This window comes from Gasterosteus aculeatus, chromosome 21 (genome assembly GCF_964276395.1).
Source record: "Gasterosteus aculeatus chromosome 21, fGasAcu3.hap1.1, whole genome shotgun sequence".
In the NCBI taxonomy this organism is placed as follows: Eukaryota; Metazoa; Chordata; class Actinopteri; order Perciformes; family Gasterosteidae; genus Gasterosteus; species Gasterosteus aculeatus.
In genome coordinates, this window is record NC_135708.1 from 13873574 (window position 1) to 13901355 (window position 27782).

Sequence of the window (27782 nt, forward strand, 5' to 3'; positions counted from 1 at the left end):
TAGGCTAATGGTAGGGTCTGTGCTCAAAAGGAAGAAGCCAAAGCAGTGGTAACGAAGGGTACGAGCACGCTTGCACCGCCCTGTCGAGTCCTGCCCACCGTACATTGGCGTGCGCGCGTCCATGCGTCCTTGTGCGGTGCCGCTGTAATTACAACAGTGCCCATAACAGAGGGTTGTGCGCTTTTATTAATGACAACAGAAACAGGCCATTAAAACCCTCACAGCTAAGTGGCCCTCTCCGTTCCTATTGGTTGTCCCCCGGCTTTCCAGCGCAAGTTACCATGGGGATTCTAGACGGGATTGGTTGTGCTCGTCCCGCCGGCCGATTGGTTGCCTACGTCTCCTTGACATGGCAGTAATGGTGGGTCAGTGTACGTTGGAACACACACACACACGCACGCACGCACACACACGCAGAGGGCTTTTGTGGCTGGGGTGTCTAATCTTCACATGGGAGGACTAGCGGGGATCGGCACTCCACGGGGAATGCCGAGGATCTCTGGGCGGATATAAACACCCGGGCGCGAGTGCTTACTGCACGGCGCTATGTCAACAGGTTAAATCATTGACATTGGCCACGAGAAGTCCAGAGTTCCTCATCGAGCAAAGCTCAAACCTTTTTGCTCAATGTAGGCCATTTTTGTCAACAAAAAAATTAATTATATATATATATATATATATATATATATATATATCCTCGGCATATATATATATTTGCTATATATCAGCTAAATGACCCGTAATGTAATTATATATATATAAAAATAGCAGTACAAAAAGTCGAGCTTTCCCGTTTCGGTGGCCGATGAAACGATGAGCAAATGATTTCACAACAGTTTAACTCTGCGTCTGGAGATCAGCTGAGAATCGCAGCGGATAACAAAATAGGGAAATAAGGACCTGTTCCCAAAGAGTAAGTCCAGTCCAACCATGCAGTGGAAATGAGGTCTAAGTGCTTCAACCACGTTTTGTGTCTAGGACGGATAAGGTCATCTCTTTCCACTTCTCGTGCGGGTGAACATGCTTCTTACTCTCAGAGGAACAATATACATTGTTGTTCAAAATAAATAGAACGAATCTGAGCTTAGTCCCTTTGTACGCCTACCCATCTACCTTCAATAGGGCGCATGCAACTATTCACTCACTTCTGTTAAAGATCGCACACAACAACCAATCTACCCCTCATTAAGCAGAGTAAGAAGGAACTTTCTATTTTTTAACATTAAGAAACTTTAAACTGTGGTGGAAAACAGTTAGATTTTTAGTTAAAAAAGAAAGAAGCATGCATGCATAAATGACATCAACAGCTTGAGCTCCACCCAACATGCGGACAGCGGCTTCGTGTAGCCGCGGCAACGTGGCGGGTAACGGTTGAGAAGAGAAGAGTCTTCCATCGGCGCACCTGTGCTGTGTGCGGATATCATTAACGCAGGGCGGTGTAGGGCAAGTGGTGGGTGGGGGAGGGGGGAATTCATTACACGCTGAACTGCTTGTCAAACTTCTGGAGGGGATCTATCCGGTTTGCAGTTCATCGAGCTGTCGGCTCGTTAAGTTCGGCGGCACAGTAGGTTTTGAGACATGCGGCCGCAGCCGTCAGCGCGAGGCGCCTTCTCGTCTTCAGACGGACGGATGTGGACCTGTTTTACACTCGCAGGCATGAACTGCTATCTTCGGTCGGCCTGGCCAACTGCTCGCGGTTGCGGGCAGAGCGCTGGCATCGGGGAAAGTCCGCTCCCAAGACTTTCCCGGGGTCGTGAGGTTTAAAGGAGCGGATAAACCCTCCGTGCAGTTTGTTCAGACTTTGAAGTTGCGATGAGCTCAGTTCCCACTTAAGGTAAGTGTAGTAAACACTCCTTCCCGTCTCCGTCCCGCAAAGACCCACGCGGCGACCATAATAGTATATTTGTGTCAGCGCTGCCAGTGTGAACTCAGTGCGTTGCTGGTTTTCATCCTCACCGTGGCCTACCTGTGTGACTGACTAATGGGGCTAAATGAAGGGCTGTTATTGCACTGCTGTAATAAACACAGTGGTGCCTCTGCAACATCTGAACCTGATGATCTCATGACCAGTATGCAATAAGTATGCAAAGAGAAGTGCGGACCGATGGGAGAAAATGAAGTATCAGGATATTCTCTGACCAAATACCTCGCTCACGGTATTGTGACAATACTGTAGGGTTGGTGTTTTCCACCGTAAAGGTTGTTTTTATTAGGTACTAAATCAGTAAGTGGGTATAGAACAGCTGGGAAATGACATCACTTTACTGTAATGAAACCCTGTGTTACGGTGTTGGTAACTTCCCCCATTATACAGTATCGCAACAATATTGTTATGTTACCTCAGCGAAATGCATATAAAAAGAAAAGCATACTGGGGTTAAACGGAGTCTGAAGAATCCATTGACTTTGACAGCGCCGGGTGCACTTGAGGGAGGGGATCATAGGTGTGCTATTGCTCATGTCTTAGGTGTCACAGGAGCAGACTCTCCAGGACCGAGCTGGAGCCAACCAGTCTGGCGGGGCAGGAATGCAGAAACAACAACAACAAGGGGCTGCTGCTGTCGCTGCCCGAAAAGCTGGAGACGACGACAACAACAACAGAGTCTCTTCCTGTCAAACTCAGCGGGTACAACCTGTACACAACACTCTGTATCCGACTGCAGGAAAGGAAGGAAGTAAACCTTTAACTGCACCTGAGGCTGCCCGGACTAAAAAACAAAACAAAAAAAAAACAGCTTAAGAATCCAGGGCCTCTTTTCGGTCTGCTAATGTTGAGCTGCATCGGTGTGATGTCAACACTGGTGTGGCGTTCAAACATTGATGATAGAGGTAAAAGAAAGAAAAGTGATCTATTCAGAATGCTGATCAGTTGCGGATTCTGAAATGTGGAATCGTTTTGAAGAACTTGCAGATACCCCGACGCTAATAAATAAGGTTATTTGAAAAAAAAAAAAAAAGGAAAATACAGAAACGTTTCTGGGCGATGAAGCAATATACTCAGTACTGTCAAAACACAATAATAGACCCTTTTCTGACAGACTTCTAATGATTATTTAAAAGCACACGCGCAGGTTGATCTAAATGAGTATAACAATGTTTAAACACACCGAATCACCCACTCCAGTCATAGGATACGGGAGGGGGAGGGGGATAAATCTGATTGTGATTGCAAAGGTTAGGGGCCATGTGACGGTGTGCCGTCCTTGTAACGGTGTGCAAACCCACAGTGGGGCCCTGAACAATGTGTCCCCCCGGTACGTAATCTGTCTCACGTGGCTTTCTCGGGGCCCGAGAGAGAAACGGATCAACAAAGCGCCAGCGAGGACTGCTTCTGATGTGCTGCAACACGCGCCATTTGTTTTACCCAAACTGAAGACTTTGAGGGGGGGGGGGGGGGGGGGCCCAGAGGATTTGCAATCTTCTCGTTTTTACATATCTATATATGCGAGGGTGAGAAGAAGTGCCGAGAGAGCCAGATCACACGGGAACGCGTTGGAAACACGACAGGCGCTATTAAAGACAAAAAAAAAGAAAAGATATCCATTCCAGCACAACGCCACTTGGGTGGGGGTCCGCGACGAACTCGCTGACAGCTGCCGCTACCTTGAACCAGATGTTCCGATACTCGGTCTGGGCTAACGGGGAGGTGGAGGGAGCGATGCGATGAGGGATTGAAAGAGATTAAGCACAATGTGAACGTGAAACATTGAACCTTGAATTTGACAACACTCGAGTGGCTCAGAACCTGCAGAGGGACCAGCCGACGTTAGGGAGCGAGCTGGGGAGAAAAATGAGAAAGACCGGAATTGGGAGGGGGGGGGGAATCGGTGACACAGTACTCAAGGTACATCTACTTGATTGAAGTCACACACAAGCCACTGTCCACGTGCTCGCAGTGAAGGTGCATCCCTCTCTTTAGTAGACTAATGAGCTCCAGGATCACTGCAAGGTAATGGCTGTAAAGTGCCAGAGTGCAACCAGGAGCCAGCCACCCCCCCATTTACTGAAAGCTGATCACGCTCATGAATCTTTAACTCTGGCACTCACTTCAGGATGTCGCAGGATGGGAAAGAGGGATAGCTCAGAATTCTCGGCCTGTGTGTGTGGGGGGGGGGAGTAGAGGATGCCAAAAGGAACCAATTGCCGAGGCCGATCCAGATGTCAGAATTGCCACTTTTGTGGTCTTTTCTTTATTGTATTCGCAATAACTAACACACACACACACACACACACACACACCCCTAATTTAGAGGGCAAGGGAAAAATGAATTTTGTGTTTGGGACCACAAAAAGGTGCACATACACAGCAGTACAAAGTCAGTACCTTAATGAAGCTGAAGTCCATTTCCACTAACTGCAACCAAACAAACGGCTCATGCAAACTATTAGTTTGAGTCCACTCAAACACATGAATGGTTTTGTAAGAGCCGCTGGCAACGCAGTAATCCTAAAAGACAAACTTACACCATCTGAATTCTAAATTAAAGTTAAGTAATGCCACCTCACAGAGCAAATGGGGGTTGTTTTTTTGGAATTTTGCAGCTAATTGACAGAATCTGGAAATCACGCAATGAAGAACCGGTGGGACCGCTTGGAGCAAAGGGGGCGGAGAATTAAGAGCCTCTCACGTGTGTACGAAACCGAATCACTATTCAAAACCAGTAAACAAGGTTCCGATAATGTTGCTTATCGGAAAACGAAATCTCCAATTTCGTTTATGATCCAAGATTGCATGTTTGCCTCATCTGCACCGTCGGGCCTTTATGTGTTTGGCCTGGAGTGTCCGCTCGACGCACTGCACAGTTTGTGTGAGAGTTGGCTTTGCTTCTCACCTTGGTTTCAGTCCAGAGAGTCCCTCAGGCCATCGCTGCCGGGAAACCTTTAAGCATCATCCACGCCTCCCTGCTGAAAGAGAGCAAAGCTAAGTTGGCATGTACGGGAGATGTAGTACATCGGTACAACTCTCGTGAAGTAACGCTGAAGGTTTGTACTCCAACAGTTGCAACAACAAGTGACAAAACAAAAAAAAAAGTAGTAGTATTGATTGTGCATGTTCAATAACACGTAATCTGAACAAGTTTAATAAAAAGAAAGAAAAACAAACAAATGATGAGAAACAAAATACTGTACTTTTTTTTTTTTTTGCTATCAGTCAACACAACGCAGAGCTCCAAAACGTCATGCCACTAACTAATGTGCTTCAAGCTCTCAACAAGTCCCCTTATCTGGCGCTAGCTGTTGACATAAAGTCAGCGCGGAGCTTGAGTCTTTTAATGTCCTTGGGGGACCTCCAAGCCCATTAAATAGTGGAACGTAGTGTCTTTTTAAAATCCCAGAACACAATTAATTAGACAGAAGACATTTTCAATTCGACTCATATTCCCATTTGGATAATTAGAAAATGTAACTAGTAACTTTAAAAAAAAGAAAAAGAAAAAAAAGAACGAACAAGAAAGGAATTGTCGAGGCTCCCTGAGAAAGGCCTCTGTGGAAGTGTTTGTTGTGTACTACATGGAGCCGGCCGGTCCCTTTTTTTGGCCTGGGTGGTGTCTCCCATATACCTGCCAAAGTGAGCCAGCTGAGGAATGCGCTCGTGTGATGCCATGCTCTGACATAACCGGAGAGTAAACCACTTCCTCTATTGAGCACCGCACAAGTCCACAGCGAGAAGCCGCGCGGAGGAGGCCGATATTCAGCATTCTGATTCACCACAACAGCTGAAACCTGTGAGGAGTCAGGGAAGGAAACCGCAAGGACACTCCTTTTGAATCTTTATTACAGATTAAATATTGAGCATGCTAAAAGTAAGTTTCCTCGGCGCTTTAATGCCCTTACATGCGCGTTGTCAGTCCACCCCCAGACCTGTGGACCCTGTAACCCTGTAACACCATGAAGCACAAGTGTGAATACCCGCCGTTGAGCTGGTTGAACTGTGATTTTTTTTTTTTCAAAAACAAATCCCCACTGAGATTTTTTACAAGGGAGAGGAGTCTTTTCTTTGTTTGAAATGCAACTAGTTGGAGGGTCTGCTTAATGATGGCGACTCCTCTCACATAATCAGCGGTGCAACGGAATGCGTTCAACCAAAAAGGGGAGTCATCATGACACACACACACACACACACACACACACGTTACATCCGTCCCTTTTACTGATGGAGCCATGCCAATTTATCCTGTGCTGAAAAAGGGGGGCGGGGACGTTACCGGTGCGACCCCAGACCAGTGGCGAGTTGCATCGGAGGCGCACGCAGGCCAGCGAGCAAGAGTGCAAAAAGTATCGAGGCACACCGGGATAGAGGAGCTCGCAGAGGGGTTCTTTCCTTGAGGGAGCCATTACACTTGGCACTCAAGTGTTGAATGACACATGCTGCACCCTAAACAAAAACACACCACCTCTGCCAAATGTCACTGAGCTCCGGTGGCAACTTCCGCCGAGTTCCATGTCCCCTTAAAAAGCTGGCTGTGACGCAATCAGTCCGGCTACTGGTAAATGACTGTGGAGCCGGTTTCAAATCGCTGTTTTAATTCAAAAGCAGATAAGAAAAAAAAAGGCACAGATAGAAACATAAAATAAATAAATAAATACACGCTCCACACATGCACCGTCGCCAGAACCTGACATGGGATCATGGGAGTATTCCATTGACAGAGCGACCATCTGTTGGTATTTTAAAAAACAAGAGTGAAGGAGGGTGGTCACAGATCGTCAGGTTAAAAGTTCAAGCTCCCATTAAACAGTCATTTCAGCTGTAACTGATAATACACAATTTCATTATTAAGCCCAAAACCTCACGACAAACAAAGTGATTTGGTGAAACTGTGCAACTGAGAAGAAATAACAAAACGAGCTGAGTGACTGAACGGCTGGAACGGATCGCCAAGCTCACGCAGCTTTGAATGTGGAACACTCCCATCGAGCCGACGGGCATTTTATTAAGACTGCAGCGGATTGATCGTGGGATGGGGAGCAGAAATGCCACCTACAGCCAAACCATGGGAGTTGTTGCACTCCCTTCTTTCTCCCCAGAGTGGGCAAAAGGCTTTGTCAACCAGGCCGCGCTAACAATGCTAATGATCCGGCTAATCGGGTTGCGATCACACAAAAAAAGGGGGGTAGACGGTTCGCACGGCAGACGTTGACCATAACGGCCAGGTCGCCGAAAGGCTAAACGCCAATGGAGCCGCCACTTGGTGCCTTTGGAGGGGCCCGATAACGGCCTTCAATTCAATAAGCGTGGAGGCAGATGTGTGTCTTAATGAAAACACCTGGCTGTTTAGCTCCACTTACACCAAAGTCTGGTCAAGACCCCCCCCCCCCCCCCCGACCGATAACAATAGATTTGGGTTCCTCTAAGAGGAAATCTGAGGTGTGGTGAATCACAGATTATCCAATTATTCTGCAAAGATTTCCTCGGAAAAAAAAAGGTACACATTTCACCACGAATGGAGCTTGTAACGGCTTATAGGTTGAGAAGTGCCGTTTTGGAAGCAGTAGGCTTAACTGGCTGTGGGCCTCGCTGGAACAAAAGCTAAAAACAGGGAGGCTCAAGAGCAAAGCACTTAGTGGTGACGCGCACTAGAGAATTGACCAGAATGTGGTTGTGCAGGTTTCTCTGCTACGCAACGTGTCCATGATCAGAAACACCTTGCTTTCTTCACACGGTGCACATGGTGAGTGTGACCCTAAAAAGATCCAACGCAGGAGCATTGTCATTGGGGGAGGGGGAGGACACTAAACAAATTCAAATAGCGGGTATAATAAGAACTGATGTTCTATTCCTTTTACTCCACTGCTTGGTGTAAACCAAAAAGGTTTAATAAGAATTATGGATAACAAAGACAAAAAAAAAGGTGAATATTGCCTGTCACAATTAACGTGAAGAGGGTTACGAAGAAGAGGGCTTCTATAAAGATCTGCACTGTTTTGACATCAACAGATATCCTCACATAAACAACGCATTCATCACACCTTGGCGCAGCTCGTGCAGCACATTCAAATGGGCTGCTCGGATGCAGATGCGACCCCGTGTCAGGTGTCATCGCACCTGTTGCTCAAACAACATCGCAACCCTTCAGCCGGGGCAGCAAACACATGTGCACTTACCAAAATGAGACAGATAAAAAAACAAGCGCAAAAAACAAAAAACAGGCGAGTTGTGAGAAAGCAAATGGATGTAGCTGCAAGCTCAAAGAGTGGGAAAGATCAACCTGTGTACACTTAAGATTTGAAGCTCATGTCGTGGATCTGTTGTGCCCTTTGTGTGCGAGTGTGTCCGCCGTCTTTTGAAGTGGGTCACGGTTTGTATGGCATCAGTTCCCGTGGAGGCCTGAGGCGATACAGTGGAGGCAGACTTTGGATGAGGAGGTGCCATGTTAGCGAGGAGGGGCGATGTCACTTCATCAGCCAAAAGACTGAGACAACGTGACCGGACGTCTCTCAGACTCAGGGGCAAACGACACACAAAGAATGGGGAGAACTCAACAAAAAGATGAAATGGGAGTATATTTTGGGAGTGGGGAGGGAGAAGCTGGCGGTGTGAACAGACGACGTGCGAGAAGGGTGATAATCTGCAGAGGGCGCACGATGACTTTAAACCCCGGCATTAAGAGCGCTGCTGCTCTGCCTGTAGGACAGTGACTGACGGCTCAGACAGAGCAAAGGGAAGCAGCCTTCTACCCCCCCACCTGCCCACCAGGCGCACATACACACCGACACCTGGGTCAGGGAGACCCTACAACAATGGTTGTCAACAGTTAGCTTTTTCTGGTGACTTTCTGCTGACATAACAGATAAAAATAACACCTACCAACACAATAACACAAAGTATCCAGAAGCATGACAAGTAGCTAAATACATCCATGCAGTTGCTTTAAAATAAAAAAAACGTTTTTCAGCACTTCAGCGCTGTAGTTTTTGCCATTCACCAATTATGCAAAGAAACCCCAAATAGGACAACAAATAAAATATGATGTAACAGAATGTCCTGCAGTCCTATGGTCAACGGTAATTGTGAAGTTGAGAAGAATAACAGATTACTAGTTGACTGGAGCAGATGATCACATTACTAAATGAGTAAAGTGACTCACATGTTGTCATTTCCGTTATTTTAGCATGAATCGTTTTATTGTCGTGGCATGTGTTGATAAACAGTACAGTGATGGGTCCAAGAAAAAAAAAAAATCTGGTCTCAGGAATCTTGCGTTACCCATTCTGTTAAAATGAGACTAAAATAACTCCAAAAAACCAACAACTGCTGACGTATGGTCTAAATGGAAGACACATGGAGATATTGTCCGTGAGCTCCTGTAGCCGGAGCATCGGTGGGACATCATGGCTCCGTCTCTCATCCAATGAGGGCCTTTGTTTTGCACTCCCCTGCCAGATGAGATGGGAGGCGGTTTTGTTTTGACGGGCCACGTCAGGTGCCAAAACCACAAATCTCTGTAGTAAAGCCATGAATGGAAGCATTTTGACATGCAAACAAACACGCATTACACACTACATGTGGGACCAATGTAGGAGATTTGGCTTTTCTGTCAATAGGGGGAAGAAAATATGCAGGATTTCCGTTCTTGAATATATAAACCACAAAACACGGCCGCTTTGATGTGGGAAAAGGAAATGGAAGAGGTTAAACACACTCGTAAAAACTACTCACTGGGAGTCCATTCTTACTGTGTTAAAGACAAAAATAACAAAAATAAAACTGCACCACCAATACTTGAGATAAAAAGCTCTGGAAAAGTGCTCTCTTTACCCGTCCGTCCCACATTAAAAAAAAGATATACAGTACTGTATCCATTTATCATCATCCCATAAAAGCTTAAACTCAACGGTATATTAATCACACTAGCAGGTAGTTTCTGTTCACTCCATAATGTCATATTCGAATGGTATCGGACACATCCACTCTCCCTGGCGACACCATAACTGTGACCAAGCAGCAATCCAGCTAGTGTATAAAAATCGTTCCTATAGCGACCAACACCAGATCCCTTATGACCGTGGTCAGGCACAGAGAACCAGCACTCCAGCGTCACTGTAGCCGTGACGTTAATCCGAGCTGTTCCCAAACTGTACAACGCGGAGGGAGGGGGGGGGCCACGGGTCAGCTCAGGAGATTCCCTACCCCCACTGAAAACAGTGAAGATGAAGCAAAGCCAAACCACATTATAGGTCACGGAGGGAACACTGCTGAGTCAGCAGCCAACGAAAGAGAGGGAGTGAAAGCGGGGAGGCTGGAGGGGGGAGAATTCATGCTGGTTGGAGTTTGACCCTCACATCGTGCACAGAGAGGAAAAAAACAACAAAAAAACAACCTAAAACCGAATCGCCGCATTCCTCGGGTTTATTGCGAGTGGGTGAGAACGGCTGCTGCTCTGCACACGTCCCTCCATGCCGCCGTGCGCCGGCCCGCCATGATGCCCTCCACCTCCATTCCAGGATAAGATGGTGTGCCAGATTCTGTCAGGGGCAGGTTCACGCCGCATTTCTTTTTTCTGGACCAACCAACCAACTCCACCAGGCAGCTTGCTCAATCGAAGTCCCCCCCACCCCCACCTCGATGCCAAGGATTCCACTCTGGGCAGTAGGGAAGGTGCCAAACACATGCTGGCGCATTGTGGCAGAGGGGAGAGCAGTTTGCCCACTCGCACAGAATGAGACTCCAAAGTGGGCTCCCTCACCTTTTCTATAAAACTCCAACTTCAATTAAGCAGATAAAGCCTCCCACCTTTATGATCCACCCATGTCACACTGAGGGGACGGGGGTGTTTTTATGCCCAGTCCATAAAGCCCTTTATAACCTGTGTGTTTGAATAACTACCTTTTTTTAAATTGTTTTATTGCCACAATCTGATTACTATGAAAGGTTGAATACAAACGGATTTGACGGATTTTGCGGATTTGACGGATTTGCGGATTTGACAAACGGTGACAGTTATCTAGTGGAATGTACAACGGAGCCACGAGCCCCCTCAGCCGTTGCAGCCTGGTCACATCGCCATGCGACCTCTACCGCCTCCTCTGCTCAAGCCAAACGGGCGGAGGGCACCTTCTTTCACGACGAGCAGCAGACGCCACAATATCATCTGGCTTGGGAGCTGACCTACATAAGTGGAGGAGCGCGGACCGCCGGGGAGCCTGAAGATCCTCGGACCCCCGGTGTGGTCTCCATGGGAGCAGAGCGCCCTGTGATCTTACAAATTTAAAAACAACGCAGATCTGAATAACCAGCCGGAGAATAACCACACCTCACACAAAACAATTGCAGGTTTTTCAAGAGCAAAGTTTGTGTCTATTTTCATCAGCAAACAACTGCGATGTCACGAGAACCCATCTGCGTCATTCCGAGCTAATGTCGGCAATTATGCTTTCCTCTGGAAACACTTCTCTTCGATGTTATCGCTTCTTGATGACAAGCACTGTACTTTGATCATTTCAGTTCTAAGATTAAACCCTAACCCGCCAAAAAAAAAAAAGATTCTGTGACTGCTGCAGTTAGATGGAGGGGAAGGCTGGTTTGAGGTCAGCCAAACAACACAATGACAACGCGCCTTGAAGCTGACAGGGAGTAAATAATCCGGCACCTCCTCTTCCATGTCGAAGCCCTCTCGGAGCTTCCATCAACCATCTCTGCCTCAGCTTCTCCTCTCCCCCTCCCCATACTGTAAAAACCTGGCCATTTCCCCACAGCTCATCCCTCACGCCCACCCAGGACCTGTCACACTGCTGTTTCCATGACAACACTAACGCAGAGACAGCAGGGTGAGATGCCCAGTGAAACAAGGCAAACAGATACCGAGAGGGGGGGGGGGGGGGGGGGGGGTGAAGGCGCGGCGGTGCATCGCATTAAGAATACACCGTGGCCCCTCACTGCATGAGATGCACCGATAACACGCCGTGGTCCGTTCCGTTACAGCTAAACCTGACCAGGAGCCATTGTGCGTTCGCGCAGCCAATGTATATCTATCCGGTTTGGCATCCTTCACTTTGAAATATGGAAAGAAAGGAAACGCAAAGTAATCCTTAGTTTATCCCAACACTCAGCCTGAGTGTGAGTGGGGGTTTGCAGATTTCAGCAAAAAAAGAAAAAAGGGCAGAAATACGTTGCAACATCCTTGTGAAAGCTCAGATTCCTGCCAGCTCTGGATGCTGTTACTGGAGACTGCTTTTAAAAAAGGATCCCAAGAGTGAACACATGGAGGAGCCTGCATGAGGCGGAGGGGCATGGTGTGGTTCAGCAGCTGGACACACTAAGCGGCAGAGACAGGGATGTCATTTTCCAGCCTGGTTCAAATGAGTCAACTCTCTGTTTGCAGCGTGTGTGTGGAAACAAGAGGAACCCAAGTAGTTCACTAATAAAACCAGGAGATTTCTTTTTATAAAAGGCATTCATGTCAAATAGAGACACAAGTGTCCTTTGGATGGAATAGAAGTCATACATTTACAAACTTTAGCATCAACATTGAGAATTCTCCAACATACAGTGAGATTCCAGTACTCAATATTTTGATGAGAATATTGTAATAATGAGAAACAGTAACTCAAGATTATACAGTGCAAGCCAAAAGGATGTTATGCCATACTAGACGACACAATATTTATAGATCATAGAGAATCGGGCATTTTAGCTTCTAATTTGACAAACGATTGATTTTCAAAAATGTTTTCATGTTCTCCTCAAACGATGAATCCCTCGCGGTAAATGGGTCTAAAAACATCTAAAAAAAAGGAAAGTTTTCCATTATGAACAACTTCTGCATTAATCCATCCATCCATTGTCAGACCGCTTATCCTGCACACAGGGTCGCGGGGGGGCTGGAGTCCATCCCAGCCAACTTCGGGCGATAGACAGGGTACACCCTGGATTGGTCGCCAGCCAATCGCAGGGCAACACAGAGACACACAACCATTCACACTCACATTCACACAACTACGGGCAATTTAAAGTCCCCAATTGACCTGATCCCCAGAGCATGTCTTTGGACTGTGGGAGGAAGCCGGAGAACCCGGAGAGAACCCACGCAGACACGGGGAGAACATGCAGACTCCACACAGAAAGGCCACTGGGCGGAATCGAACCCAGGACCTTCTTGCTGTGAGGCGACAGTGCTAACCACCACGCCACCGTGCCGCCACTTCTGCATTAATTCCTTATAATAATAATAATAATAATAATGCATTAAGCCATTATGATAATGGATTAATGAATACTTGGAGTTAAATTGTAAACCTGTAAATTGAACATGCCATCTTCCTTGCATGTTAATTGTCTTGCCTGTCTGATGTTATGCACCAACTGCCATGTCAAATTCCTTGTGTGTAACATATATTGGCAATGTTCCTGATAATTTGTGCTTGAAACAAAAACAAAATCTGTGCGTACCGTCAAGATTGCCTCATACAAAGCATGTCTCGACATGAATACAGAAAACAGGATTCGATTTGACGTTAAAAATGATTAGCAGGTCATATTAGGCCAACAGAGACACTCAACAACCAAAGAATTGGCAGCGCAGGCCACAGAACAAGGTTCGAATGATTACAGTATCACTCAGGTGACGCAACAAAAGCGAGCCTATCACAGGGCAAAGGTCAGTGATTACATGAGAGGATGGTCTCCCAACGGCCACAGAAAACACGCTTTGTCTTATGGAATCACTAACACACATAGAACACGTGGCGGGCAACCAAAAAGAGCTGTATAACAATACAGAAAGACGGGTTTGCGGGAAGCAAATTACAGGGCTCAGTGAGCCGGGGCCGAGACTGATGGATAAGAAACAGCAAGCGAAACGTCAATGCAGAGATCCTTTCCAAACGCACGTGACGCGTTGGCCGTTACGGTCACACATCGGCTGCCGAGGTTGTATTATACAATGTGTTAAGGCAGAGGATTACCTCTGAATAACACACATTGCACTAACTGCGCCAAGACAGTGAGTGAGAAAAACAAAACCACCCAGTCGGTCATTGTATAAACATCCACATGCTTGGATACACCATTGCATAGTGTTTGGGCGAAATGACAAAAAAAAAAATGTAAACACTTTTCATAGCGCCGATCAAGGGCAAAAGGCCTGTTATATGAATCTGCTTAGACAAAAGATAGGACAAACCAACATAAGCAACACTCCTACCTACGTGGTACGTGCATATTGGAACGCACATTTTAATCTGTGCAGGACGGCATTCTTTGCAACTATGGGAGGGTTGTGGCAGGCGCCGTATACGTAAGCCCCGCCGCGACTTCATGTAATAATTTAAGAAACCAAAATCAAGTTAGTTGTGGGCGAAATTTGACTTCTTCACTTGTCCCGTCATGAGGAGGACAAATAGTCTCAGCCCAAAGAAACGTGTATACAGCGAGTTCTCTTTTCACTGCAAAATAAATGTAAAATTATTAGCATTTTTTAAAAGGGTTATACAAAAACAGACATGCACACACATGACAGGAATGAACACATATTTCTAAAACGTCTTAATGTATTTTTTATTTTCGTTTGATGAAAATTAGGAACTGCGTGCCATCGTCGTGTCTCTTTAAAATCCCTCGAATAACCGTATACATTCTATACGGCTTCCGGTAGTCCAGCGCGTCATTTCCCAGCAGCCCCCCCACCGAAAAAAAGGTTGCAGCCAAAACCGCAGCTGGACGACATGTCACATTAAAGCAGATGGGAAAGAACCGGGGGGGGAAGAGAAAAGAGAAACCGCTCGACCGGTTCCACGAGACGCGTTCCTCCGGCACCACCGCGAGGAGCGTTGACAACCACCGAAACGGCACAAGCGCGAGAGAGCACCGTGTTAGGGGGACACCCCCCCCCCCCCCCGAAAAGGATGGCACTTCCACTCTCGACACAAGCACAACGAAGTAAAAACCCCACTACCCAAAAACACACACTGTGGTGTGTGTCTCGTCCCGTGTACATGGACAACTTTCTGAACACTTTGGCCAAACGGTTGAAAGCCAACGGCTGCTGGTTTAAAGTGACAGAGCGCTCCACGTTATAGCTCCGCTGCTACGTAGCTTGGTGGTGGCGGAGCGCGTCGACAATCATAGTAACGACATCCAAATACAAAAAGGGAGAAACATTTGTTCAGCCGGGGGGGGGTGAAAAACACACGGAGAAAAAAATAAAATTGTCCATGCAACCCGGGATAAATGGATGATTTGTTTTTAAACTTACCTAACGTGGTGAGCGGTAGCGTGGCATGGTTAATATCACAACAAACAAGGTTAGCAGCCCGCTAAAACACATGCTGGTAACAAACTGTCCTCTCTCTCTCTCTCGCTCACTCGGTTATTTTGACAACGACGTTCTAGCAGCCGGGCTAGCCTGCGGGCTAATCAGCTAGCATGCTAACTACGCTCACGCCGTGACTGGCGAACTTCGTCGGGTGTTGTGTACACGGTCACTAGCTCACTCAGCACAAAACAAAAAAACAATGACATAATAAAGTATTGTGCAAGACACATTTTAATTTGAAGTGTACACCGGGTGGCCGCTGAATTAAAGGACACGGCTGACACACATTTGGGACAACTCGCTTGCGAAGCTCGCTGCCCCGAGCCGTCTAAATAGAGTTCGCTGCAGAAAGCACTATTGACACAGGCAACGGGGTTAGCTGAGAAGCTAGCGCATGCTAACAGGCTAACGCCGAAAGCGAGAGCCCGTGTCAGACAGACACACAGCCGAGATTGAAGACCTCGAACTGGATCCGTTTTTTTTACCCCCTTCCTCTTCTTCCCCCCTAACAGCGAAAAACACCACGTCCCGTTCCGGGCAACGAGCACCAAAAAAAACCCCACGTGTGGCTACTTACGATTTTAATACTTTTTCAGCCGCCTCCTCGCCCGTTAAATCCCGTTTTTCAGACGCCGCTCTGACCTTCGCGGTAGTGAAACAACATTTCTGCTGGCTAACTGTGCCGCCATGTTACTCCCGCTGTGCAAACCAACGCGGAGTGTTTATCTGGCTGGTAGCTCGCTATCCTCCCCCACACCAGAAACCACATCACGGGGCTCTTCCTCGGGCGCTATCAGCTCAGACCCGCAGGATTTGCACGCATTTGACGCTGATTTTTTTTTTTTTTTTTTTTACCTCCTAAAAAGGATGAAACGATTCTTCACTGAACGGCTTTCGTTTGCTGACATTTCACCGGGGGGTAAAAAAAAATAAAACACACTTACAGCCCCCCACAGTGTCACGACTGTCAGTATCTAATGTTTAGATGTGTGTTGTGGTTTAAGAGTTGGGGGAACTATGACCCCCCCCCCCCCCACACACACACATCCCATATTTCCCAATATAGTGAAAACGGGTGTTACATCACTAATGGATGCAATGTCAACCAACATGTTTATGCTCATAATAAAACATGAAAAAAAGCATCGTAAAAAGAAGACAGTTGAAGTTCTCAATTTGAAATTGTAATACGGATCTAGTTGATTTGAATACATTGCCACTTAACAGTAACAAGACGGTGATACGGAAAAAAAATATGCAGATTCTTTTTCTTCAACAGTGTGATTGTATTAGCTATATATTAAACAAACCAAAAAAACATCAGGCTAGACATCCGAGAAGCGTTAGTCCGATGACAAACGAGCGCGTCCTACTTTAGGTGCCTTGATTCAACGATCCATTGATCGAATGAGCGAGGAGGCGTTTTCTCTCGATTAAAACGTGTGCGACTACGCCACCAAGTGGCGGAGAGGTAGAACACCAGGGTGGTTTCCACGCGAGTAATGACTGATGCACAGAAACTCCCTATAGGTACATTTGCTTGGGTGGTGTTGGTTTTTTTTTTAATCGCAGTTGCCTTTTGTGTAGCTAAGGCGAGGCTTGTTCAGATCAGCGCTCTACACAGTATGAACCACATATTTGTGTGCACATTAGGGGGACGGCTTTGAAACGCCATTCATACCTACATGTTGGGTTACACACATTTACACAGTGACTTGAAATAATCACGGTAAACCAAAGTAAATAATTGAGAACCTGGGACATGCAATTTGATTACCACACCCCTCACTTGGATTCGCCTAAAATGTGAACCTGCAAATGCCTCCTTATCTAAATGAAGGGTCTGAGCATGCTGTACACAGGCTGTGTGGATGGAAAATACCCATCAAAGCATTATTTACGATACAGAAAAATAGCTGACAGTTGTTTCTTTCAATACACATTTTTATTCCTTTGCAAGATAGATAAAACAATCAGAAAAAAGCTCAGAAAACCAAATATACTTGTGATATACTGCTGGAGATAACTGACTTGCTGTGGATCTAAAATGAGTTAGCTTTTTCTTTAGAATAAGCCAGTGTTACGCAGGCGATGGATTCTTTCAATACAGCACCGCTTCTGTAAATTCATTTTGTGAAATGCAACTGAAAGGCATACAGCAACTGTCAATCAGACTCATTTGGCACGTGTTTGTTAGGGAGAAAACATGGGTTTCTCACACTCAGTCCTAGTTCATTCTTGTGGACATATGTACTTCAAAGCAATACTACGCAGGGACATTGAAATACAGCTAACCCATTCCACTTACAGAGCAAATTGTCATGGACCATACGAGACAGTGATTCTATCAAACTAAGGATTCCGTCTCGTTGTCTCCCAATCACTCAAAACAAAGTGTGTTCAATCAAGGACAACAGACAATTAATGTGCAATAGGCAGAACGGCCATAGAGTGAGCATCATCTCGCGGGAAGGGATATGTTCTTTAGTGACCAACAGCTGCTCTGAACTATGATAATAAAATGCTACATCAGGTTACTACGTCTATAATGGCAGTTTTGCACTACACTTCACTGTGAACCTACTTATGGTAGTACACGGAGATGTCTCCCGGTTCTCCTGGGTTGCTTTTACGCGCGCGTCCCTCTTCTGAGGACATTGAAAATCCTCCATGTTGCGCTCAATCGCATCGATTAGCCAGCGCCGCGTTGGTAACAGAGCGAGAACAGTCAGATTATAACGGGACTGTATGCAACCTTTACAGATGGAAAAATAAAGAGATATTATTAGGAAATTCTTACAAAAATGTTTACAAATATCCCGCCAAAGAGGGTTCGGATTCAGTGGCAAAGAGGAGCTGCTAGCACTTATAAATAAAAATCACAAGCTGGAATACACACTATGTTGGAAAAAGCATGACATCACCTGACTGAGGGAGGGGGGGGGGGGGGGGGGGGGGGGCATTTAACACTGAAGGCATCATTCCTGAATTTGTACACACCCAATACAAAACAATCTGCATCAATAGGCACTTCTTAAATAAGGTCTCTTTTTCATAGTTGGGTGGGGAATTTTTTTTGTTTTCAATATTTGAACTGGCACAGCGGACAGATGATTGCTGAGTCGAGTCGAGGCGCGCCGGACGACTGCCGACAGGCCAAAGCTGAAAGCATTCTGGCCCATGAAGTCCAGCTGTGGGAGGTCAGTCCTGTGTGGGAGCCCCGAGATGCACAGCGGGGGGGGGAGGGGGCGAGGGGGAGGGGGCGGGGCGTTGGTCGGATGCAGCCGCGAAAAAAAAGCACGGGGCCGAGATCATTCTTTGGGAAGGAAGTGATGGACCGAGGAACGCATTTATGACGACTTCTCTTTCCGGGCCCTCGGTGAATCGGCTGCGTGGGAGCTCACTCCATTTACTCCATTGGCTGAGGAGGAAAACACAAAAGCGTCACATACGTCGGGTGCACGTGCACCGTGACATTACGCAGTAAGAAGAGGGGCACGTGACGTCCGGTGCGCTGCAGGACGGACACTTGGACATTTGGACGCGCCGCCCACTCACCTTTGTCTTTCTTTGACTTGCTCTTAGAAGGTTGAACTGGTTTCTTTTTCAGAGTCTGGGCCTGGGCGTGCTCTCTCCACCGGCGCAGCTGGAAGTTGATGAATTTCCACATCATGAAGGCCTGAGTGAGGCAAATGGCCGCCAGGACGGTCATCCTGAAAGAGTCGGTAAAAAAAAAAAAAAAAAGAGGGTGGTTTCACACATTGATGCTGCCAAAAACAGAAACACAAGTCCTGGTCAAACACATTGGTCTGCCCTCAGATGCTCAGTAACATCTGAAGCAGTCCATTAGACAGGGATAATGTTTAGTCACTCATACTTCTTAATTTCCTGTATTGTTTCAGTGCGATTCATTGATGAACTGATGTTGGTGAACAACTCTTTTCCTTTTCTAAACACTGAGCCCTTCCTGTGGGATGATCATTGGACCTCGGTGCTACACGCGCGAGTGTGGAAATACACGACACAAAAAGGAAACAAACGCTAAAAACAACGTGCTGTCGGCTCAAATGGACCCTTTACCCCGCACTTACCGCACAAAAATAACATTAAAGTTCCCTGCGGCCAAATCAAAGCCTTGATTGTCAGACGTGGCGAGGCCAAAGCCCACGGTGAGGACGGACAGGGACAGCGTGAGCAGTCGCCCGAGGACAAACAAGACGGCCCATATGGTGAAACTGCAAGACAAAAAGGGACGATGTGATCACACACACACCAGAACGCCGTCACAAAGTACACACCGTCCGGGACACGAGGACTCACCCCGTTTGCCGGCTCTCGTTGCTGAAGTAGACCAGACGCGAGACGTGGAACAGAAGCTCCACAAAGTAGTGCAACACCAGCAGGACCAGACCCAGACGGTTCAGGCTGAAAGACACGCGAGTCCCCGTTACAACGCAGGGAGGGTAGAGGAGAGGGGAGTGGGAGGGAGGGAGGGAGGGGGGCACATGTTCCACACAATCACTTCTTTCCAATGGGAGGCAGCGCTTACTTCAGAATGTAGGCGCCCGCGATGTGGACCAGGTACAGGAAGATGTACACGAGCTGCCGTGGAATATCCTCCTAAGCGATAAACATAGAAAGAGGCCGGGAGGGGGAGGACGGAGTGGGGGGGCAGTAAATATTATTAGTCTGCACGCGGAATCGAGCGCGGCGAGGAGGCTTCTTTGAAACAATGCAGCACGGCGGAGGAAGTCAAACAGGAAGTAGCAGCACGTCACACAAAGCGACACACACACCTTCTTTGTCTTTTGGAAATAGAGTTCCGGCATCGCGTGCAACCAGTAGCCCAGCTGACATATGAAGTAGAATTTCAACTGGAATCTGAGGGGGTGAAAACAGGCGTTTTAAAAAAAATATATATAAATCATTAATGACACCATTTCTAGTCAAAAACAACCTCCACGGGTCAACGTGCCCCACTCACGGCATCAGTGTATGGGGATAGCCCTCCCACAGGGTGACCGGATTGGACAGGAGCTTTTCCTACGGGGGCAAAAGAGCCAATGACGTTACAATCACGCATGTTAAAACGCCGTAAAACACACGTGGCCAGAGGGAGGACGTCGTACGGAAAGCAGGATGCTGGCGCCCCAGCCGAAGGAGAACAGGTAGAAGGCGCTCAGCTGGCCCGACTCATTGAACTTGCTGTGCTTGGTTTTGGAGAAGTGCTTCTTTCTGTTGATTTTCTGCAAGGGCGATAAAAAAACAAACAACGCGAGCAATGAGAAAACCGCCGTGGTTAAGAGCTCGAGCGCGTGCCGTCGAGTTGGTGCCTGCGCTTACGTCCAGCACGTACTCCTGGATAATGGCGTGCATGATGATGGCCACCAGCATGTAGAAGAAGGTAGTGGCCAAGTCCTTGATGCCGTGGTGGAAGTGGTTCACGGCCGTCTCCTCTGGGCCTTAAAAATAAATTAATTAATAAAAATTAAAAAAGGAGCATGCGCAGGAAACGCATGTTCAGTGAACGGCCATTTTGTCATTTAAGTTTGGCTCGAGAGGCTCTTGCTGCAAAGAACATTTGACAAGTTGACGCTGTTTTCAAGGTTCACAAATGTTTGTCCAATGGGAAAAAAGCATGAAAAGTCACAAGATCCCATTTATATTTTCACCTTTTATACGAGTAATTATGAATTGACCTAATAAATACCACTGGGCCACTGATCCCACGTAAGACTATGAAATGGAATGCTGCTCATATATTCTTTTTTTTTCAAATTCTTTTGAATGTCGCCCACAGCAAATTAAAACCCACCCAAACAGTGTTTAGGTGGTGTGGAACAAGCCACCCACCCGTTGAACAAGTGAGATTTATCAAATCAACACATTTGGTTAAAATCAGATTTGAATGAGACTTTTGATGCATCTTTTTCTGCTTAAAAGAGAATCAAGAGAAAACGCAGCAAGATGCCCAAAAAAATGTTTCGCTAACATCCAAAGTGTCAGATGAACTTCATCCCTAACGTGAACACTTGAGCCGCTTTAATTAAATGTAAATCAAGAGATTTACCTCAATACCCGGGGGGTGTGGGGGTGCGTTCGGATTAGTGAGCGTCGACGTCCCAGCACAATAACATTTCATATTAACGCAACATTGTTATTATCTACGCGGCCAGCTATCTGTGACACGCTGAGTAATGTGAGGCGTCGCAGCGCAGAGGATATGAGAGAGCTCAGCTTATGCAACCACATAACGAAATCAGTCTGATCGTTTGTTAAAGTCTGCGCCGGACAAAAAAACGAAAAAACAGAGTGGCGTAACTGAATTTGTTTCACTACAGCAAGATTAAGATGCAGCAAGTTATTTGTCTAATTAGATATGGGCTGTGAATGAGTCACAGAGCTGGGTGCATACGGAGATACGGCCTGCAGGCCACCAGCCGGTAGCACAGAATATGAATAAGCGCCGTGCTGGTGCATTCCTTCAAACACTATCGCAAGTTGACAACAAAATTGTCAACCTTGAAATGAGCTGGACTTACTGCCCCGTACTGCACCGTCACCCAATTCACACGGCACGGACTCGCCACAAGAGAACTTGTCAGGCAGACTGAAATTAGCGCCAAAGGAAGAAAAAAACAAGAACAAAAAAAAGAGGGAAGTCTTAAAACGGGTTTGCGCGAAGAAAGGACACCTCTGGAACCGGAGTGAGAGGTTTCCAGCAGGATGGATCTAAGAAGACAAAACTCGTGGTATCCATTTCAAAACGTTGTCGGGGAAAAAAAACAAAAACATCGGTTTTCATTCATCTTGTACTCTCAACTGAATCCTGTAACTTACCATTCGTTGATATGGTGACATTGTACTGGACTGTTATGAATAACACTGCAAACTTTGAGGTGACCTGTAGATGGAAAGCAAAGCGTTAGTAATGGAGACTTGTACACATGCACAAATACATTTGTACTGCAAAGTGAAACGGGATTAGATGCGTTTACAAACTAAAGTGCTACCAAGTGCTACTGTGAAGGTGCTAGAAAGGGAATGAAAAGAGGATCCTTTATGTGGGGCTAATGTTTGATATGTTTATATATAAACATCATTGGAACGGTCACTTTTGTTACGTAGGGGTAAAGTGATCACAGAGATAAAATAATTCATTTTAAACGGGAAGTTGCTCAGTCTTCCTTCGCAACACATTCAAACTAAAACACAAGAAATAAGCAGTCAACGTTGAATTAAAGAAATACCCATCATTTTTTTTAGGAAACACCCACGCTGCCGTTGCGATCGGATGTACACGTTGCAACAGCTGTTCCCGCTGACGGGCTTTTACTTTGTAGAACCGAAACCGGAAGTAGTCGAAACCCCCGGCGACGTGACTCCAATGGCGCCGCTTTTTACAGAGGATCAAACGTCCTCATAAAATAAAAAAAGAGCAGAAACGGGAGAGCTGAAGTAGAGTCGCGGGTCGGTCACTCGGCTCGACCCGGTCCCGTACGGCGGAGACACATCGCGAGACGCCGTTCGAGCTCCAAACTTTCAGCTTTGTTTTTTTTTGGGGGGGGGGTGTTGGGCTGTTTCTGCGATGACAGCCCTCTCGGTCCTTGTGTGATTGCCACGTATAACACGTCCACGCGCAAACCAACCGCGGCCGAGGGCGGCGGGCGGGTTGTTGCAGCCGCCGACGCAACCACAACAAGCAGAGACAATAAAACAAAAATGGGACAAAAGGGCCGCGCGATCACACGCCGAAAACTTTGTGTTGTTTCCCCCAATTTTTTGTCCTTTTTTTTGTTTGTTCGCGTGAGCAATCGGGCGGGCCTGCGCACGAGCGATTAGAAAATGTCGAGTTCAACACGGGGAAGCTACCGGGAGGGAAAGAGGACTCGACAACGCACACGTCGCTTTAACAAAACGCCGCGTATATTTATGAAAGCCCACCCCTTCAAAATAAAACTCGAGGAAAAACATATCGAGGCCACCCTGCAGAGAAGCAACAACTTTCTATCACGAGAGGAAGTAGTTTGAATAATAACAGCAGACAGCCGTGTCACTTTCCAGGAGAATAGATGGGGAGCATTGGAGAGGTCGGAGGGGGAGGGGGGGGGGGGGGGGGGGGCATCCCAGGATTCAAACCCACTCAACATGTGGGTACTCACCTCAAACATCAGCCCGAGAAGGAACACCATAGCAACGCAGGACACAATGTCTGCATGGTTCTGGATGACAAACTCATGGCTCAGCACCGGCGGGTTCTTGTTGGTCTTTTTTCGGATCCCCATGTCGACACTGTTCGGCTCAACTTTTTTTTTTTTTTTTTTGGGTGGGGGAGGATTAGCGTGACGCAGCCGTAGTTGTTTTTCTGTCGCCTATTTATTATTATTAATATTATTATTACCCGTGTGGCACGAGGACGCTCAACGCTCCCCTCTTGCTTCCTACCAGCGGACGGCCAGGCAGCGATTGAATGGCGTGTCACTCTTCTGCCAGTGGGAGGGTCGAGCCGCTGCAGCCGGACCAACGACACTCTTTTACGCACAGGAGAGGGGAGCAGACGCGGCTCTCCGTCGCCCCCTAGAGGTGCGGAGTGTAACGGCGTGCGCTCTTATAATGCCTGTGGAGGTATGTTCTCTCACTTATCTTTGACAGTAGACATTTAAGCCTATTACCAAAACATGTTTTTAATCTGAAATACTACTGAATAATTATAGGGGGTTTCGCTGATGGGTACTGTTAATACTTTAGAGGCACACATCATACATATAGTGCGCAAGTGAGGTTCAAATGTAATTGTTCCCCTGGGGGGCTCCCTGTTGGTGGATCCTGCTCTGAGATTACATCATTAGCCACCATGAAACACTACTCCTACCAGGACAAATCCGCTTGTGGCACTGTAAGGTTTTTCACCTTTACCTTGTCTGTGTTTTCGAAAATATGAAGCTTGTTGCAGTGTTCCTGAGCTTAGATAAATATTATTTCCCCACACTTCATGTCGGTGCATCGATTACAGGAAAACCACCAAGAGATTTCCATTCAGTCTGGGGTTCCCAGGGAATTTATTCACTTACTGGCTGCGATTCAAGCCATCCGAACATGTGTTAATGTCTAAAGAACAAAGGATTGTGACACATGGAAGTTAAAGCAGGAACTGTCATCTAGTCACACACACAGACACACACACACACGCACCTACTTCACGTGAGGCACAAGCTCTATTATGTAACCATATTCTTCCGGTTTGACAGTTAGTTCAGAGGGTTGTCACTGAGGTGGAGTTTGACTCGCAGGTTTCAAGGAAAAAGAAAGAGAACGGCTGCATGCCGAAGGTCTGGCCTCTGTGGAACCCGGCTGTGTGCCATGGACGCAATATACTGGTGAGTCAAATTGATATGTGGCCACAATTGTGTGTAAAAGAAGGCAGAATGTGATTAATTTTTAATGCAATCAATTTGGGATTTGTAATGAATTATGGATTTGTATATTAGCTCAGAATCGTTGTAAAAAAACTTCATGGTAAACTTTGGCTTAACTGCATAAAAAGATGAACATAATATAAATGGAATTTTAACATAGTGCTATAGACTTAAATTAGTTTGCCTTGGTTTTATTCTTCTTGTACTTTATCACCAATATCATGAAACAGTTGAACATATGATGAGGCAAGTTACGCTCTCACTGAGAAAATAGATTTGAAAGTGCAATTCATGTGTAAATAAAACCCTTTTATTTAATGAAAGCCTTCATAATTCACGTCATGAATCCTTTATTGTCCCTGCTTAGAACGTCATTGATTTGTTTACCGGGCCGGTAAACATGCCACTTGGCAGGACCCATAAATACAGTGTTTATGACAGAGCTCAAAGGGCAGGAGTGCTGGGGCACAGCAGCAAACCGCAGTCACGTTGCCTTCCACCACTGTCATAAGATCAGTGGTAAACCTGCACCGGTTGTCCACGAAACGTTTGGGGCGTGATAAGCACAGTGTCTTCATCGCAATGGCCATTGTTTTTGTCATGCTTCTACAGACTGACCAAGATGGGACCGTCTCGCCTCGACTCCCAACCTGTCCACGGCGGCGTTTCCTCAGTTCCAAACCACACGCCTGCCTTCATCCCAGACCAAAGCGTCGGTTGAATTTCAACAATTGACATCGAAATGGAGCCAGTGGACATTCAGTACACCAAACTGCGGTGGTGTTTAACCATCGCCGGACTGTTGCTGTATGTTGGGGACATTGGGACAGACATCGGACTCGCCGTGAGATATTTTCAAAAGGGTGATTCCGTGTGGGCCGGACTGACACTGGCGTTCGCTCTGGCCGGGCTGCTCGTCACTCAGATCTTCAGCTACGCCTGGTACGAGGACGACAGGAACGACCCCGTCATGAGCGCCGTGGGAAAACCCACCGTCTCGGGCCTGTCCAAAGGCAGACTCGCAGTCCTGCACCTATCTGGCATGGGCATCTTCAGCAGGTATGCATTGTGACGTGACACGTGCGCTGCCTCTCCTGAGTGAAACGTAATGTCTGTGACTCAAAATGTTTGGTATGCGAATGCTTCAGAGTGGCAAAGCGCAAACTGGAACAACCGCATATCCGCCGTGGTGTATTAAAGCTGACTAATGAATCGCACCGGCTCCTTCTATTGACTGAGAAGGTGCGCCCAAAGCTTGACTGGTGCTGTGCGTGTCCGTCTCTGTTGTTGTCGTGGTGTTTGGCCACCTGTTGCTAGGTACTATCTCCTGCTGAAGAAGGGCTTCAAAGTGCTTTGGACGTCTCCGCATTCCAATGCAGCGGCGGAGAGGAACGATGCGGACCACTGTTTGTTTTGCATGGCCACGGATTTGAGCATGCTCAAACTGTTTGAGACCTTCCTGGAGAGTGTCCCCCAGCTCCTTCTGCAGCTGTACATACTACTCGGCCACGGGGGCGGCTCAGTCTTGCAGTGTGAGTAGAGGCGCGTTTGGGAATTGGCCGCGATTGCCGCATTTACAGTGACACTGAATCCTGCGTTTCAGATCTCTCCATGGCGTTCTCCTTCTTCAACATCGCCTGGTCCCTGGTCGACTATCGCCGCTGCCTGCGCAGGTCCCTCCCCCGCATCGCGGCGATGCCCTCGGGCCTCCCCACAGCCATCTACCTCCTCTACAAATTCTGCACCATCACCAGCCACGTCCTCAGCTACACCCTCCTCCTCGTGCTGAGCCCCTACAGCTCGATCGGCCTCACCGTCCTGTGGCTGCTGGGGACGACCTGGACGCACGTTCTTCAGACCGACTTCTGCTCGTCGCCAAAGCTTGAGCCTCTGTACCGAGCAGTCATCGGGGTCATCCTGACGTTCACCTTCTTCAACGTCAAAGGGCAGGACGCCATGGTCCCCATGACCATCTACTACTTGTTTTATTTTTTCGTGAACGTCACGGCTCCTTTGCTGCTGGGTTTGTTAAAGCCGGAATGGCAGACAGACCCTTTTTTGCTGACGGTCAGCGGTGTAATCTTCGGAGGGTCGGTGCTGGGGCTGTGCTTCCTCGTGCTGTACTACCGCTTCCTGCATCCTAAGGAGACGCAGCGGCAGGCAGACGAGGTGGACGGCCCGGACGTCGTGGTGAAGGCGACACGGGCGACACGGAGAAGAAACAACTTTTTACAGCCTGGATAATTCATTTCTGGTTGCGGGAGCGCAGAGGAAAAGAAGTTTTGAAACCATCTGTAAAAGACGTTTTGTCAGTTATGTTATCGTATTCCGAGGGAAGCAATTAAGGTGCCACAAAGTTGAGTGTGTGAAATACTTTGTATTTATTCATGTTTTCTTGAACGTTTCAATGAATGACATATTTATTGTTAGCAGAAAAAGAGCATTTGTATTTCTGTTGGCTGGGTGAGAAGATGCTTTCTTACTAAGCCTGCAGCGCATGTGCTGAACACAAGGTGGCGCTGCTGTCTAGGGGGACTTTTCCAGTGTCGCTGCTGACTCGTATCGCCAAAACCACCTTTCTTTCAGACAGGATATCTCACAACTTTTCTAATCACATCAATATATTCTCCCTTGATATTTCAAATGGAAAATTATTTAATATATTATGACTGAGATCTCACAATACTTGAATGCCATTATTGTTATTGTTTACAATGCAAATAGTAATTTTATGATTTAAGCCAATCCGCAATTATTCTGTTCTTTGTTTGAAGTCTGAAGTTTGAAGCATGTTAAATTCCTTTTAAACATTTTTATTCTTTTCTCGCCTTCTTTTCGCGCATACTTCAACAGTGTCTACTTAGCATATTGATGATAAAATTGTCCAGGAATAAATGAAAGAAGTATAGTGCAAGATCAAGTGCAGTTTAGCGGTTCCTGCTGAATGACAATCAGAACAGAAGCTCACAGGATTGAATAGAGTTTCTACTGCTGTCACCAACATCATCCCTTTGACCTCAAATGAAACTACCATCTGATCTTTCTCATCTTAATCATTAGAAACGCCGAGGTGCTCCTAGATGACGAACACAGGATGAGCTAACCAGAAATT

At 46.9% G+C, this 27782-nt stretch overlaps 3 protein-coding genes across 4 annotated transcripts in view; 1 reads left to right on the plus strand and 2 right to left on the minus strand.

The window, feature by feature from the left end:
* The window catches only part of ncoa2 (nuclear receptor coactivator 2), a 43829-nt gene extending 27567 nt beyond the window's left edge, over positions 1–16262 (minus strand). Inside the window, 2 exon segments of the mRNA XM_040166911.2 lie at positions 4833–4905; positions 15832–16262. The gene's annotated coding sequence lies outside the window, so the exon portion shown is untranslated.
* A 918-nt stretch (positions 16263–17180) lies between these two features.
* On the minus strand, positions 17181–23550 carry tram1 (translocation associated membrane protein 1). The gene is made up of 11 exons (XM_040167474.2): positions 23417–23550; positions 22095–22158; positions 20598–20716; positions 20384–20500; positions 20239–20297; positions 20051–20135; positions 19804–19874; positions 19575–19679; positions 19346–19489; positions 18813–18967; positions 17181–18675 (listed from the first exon to the last, which is right to left on the minus strand). The coding sequence occupies exons 1-11, from the start codon at positions 23537–23539 to the stop codon at positions 18605–18607; spliced, it is 1113 nt and encodes a 370-aa protein (XP_040023408.2). The 5' UTR covers positions 23540–23550; the 3' UTR covers positions 17181–18604.
* On the plus strand, positions 22618–27482 carry xkr9 (XK, Kell blood group complex subunit-related family, member 9). 2 transcript variants are annotated; one of them, XM_040167472.2, is made up of 5 exons: positions 22618–23879; positions 24545–24631; positions 25283–25729; positions 25988–26202; positions 26274–27482. In XM_040167472.2, exons 3-5 carry the CDS (start codon positions 25413–25415, stop codon positions 26912–26914), a joined length of 1173 nt encoding a protein of 390 aa, XP_040023406.2. In that variant the 5' UTR covers positions 22618–23879; positions 24545–24631; positions 25283–25412; the 3' UTR covers positions 26915–27482. The 2 variants fall into 2 exon arrangements, with proteins under 2 accessions (XP_040023406.2, XP_040023407.2); XM_040167473.2 differs by lacking the exon at positions 22618–23879 and having other exon boundaries at positions 24491–24631.
* The last annotated feature ends 300 nt before the right edge of the window (positions 27483–27782 follow it).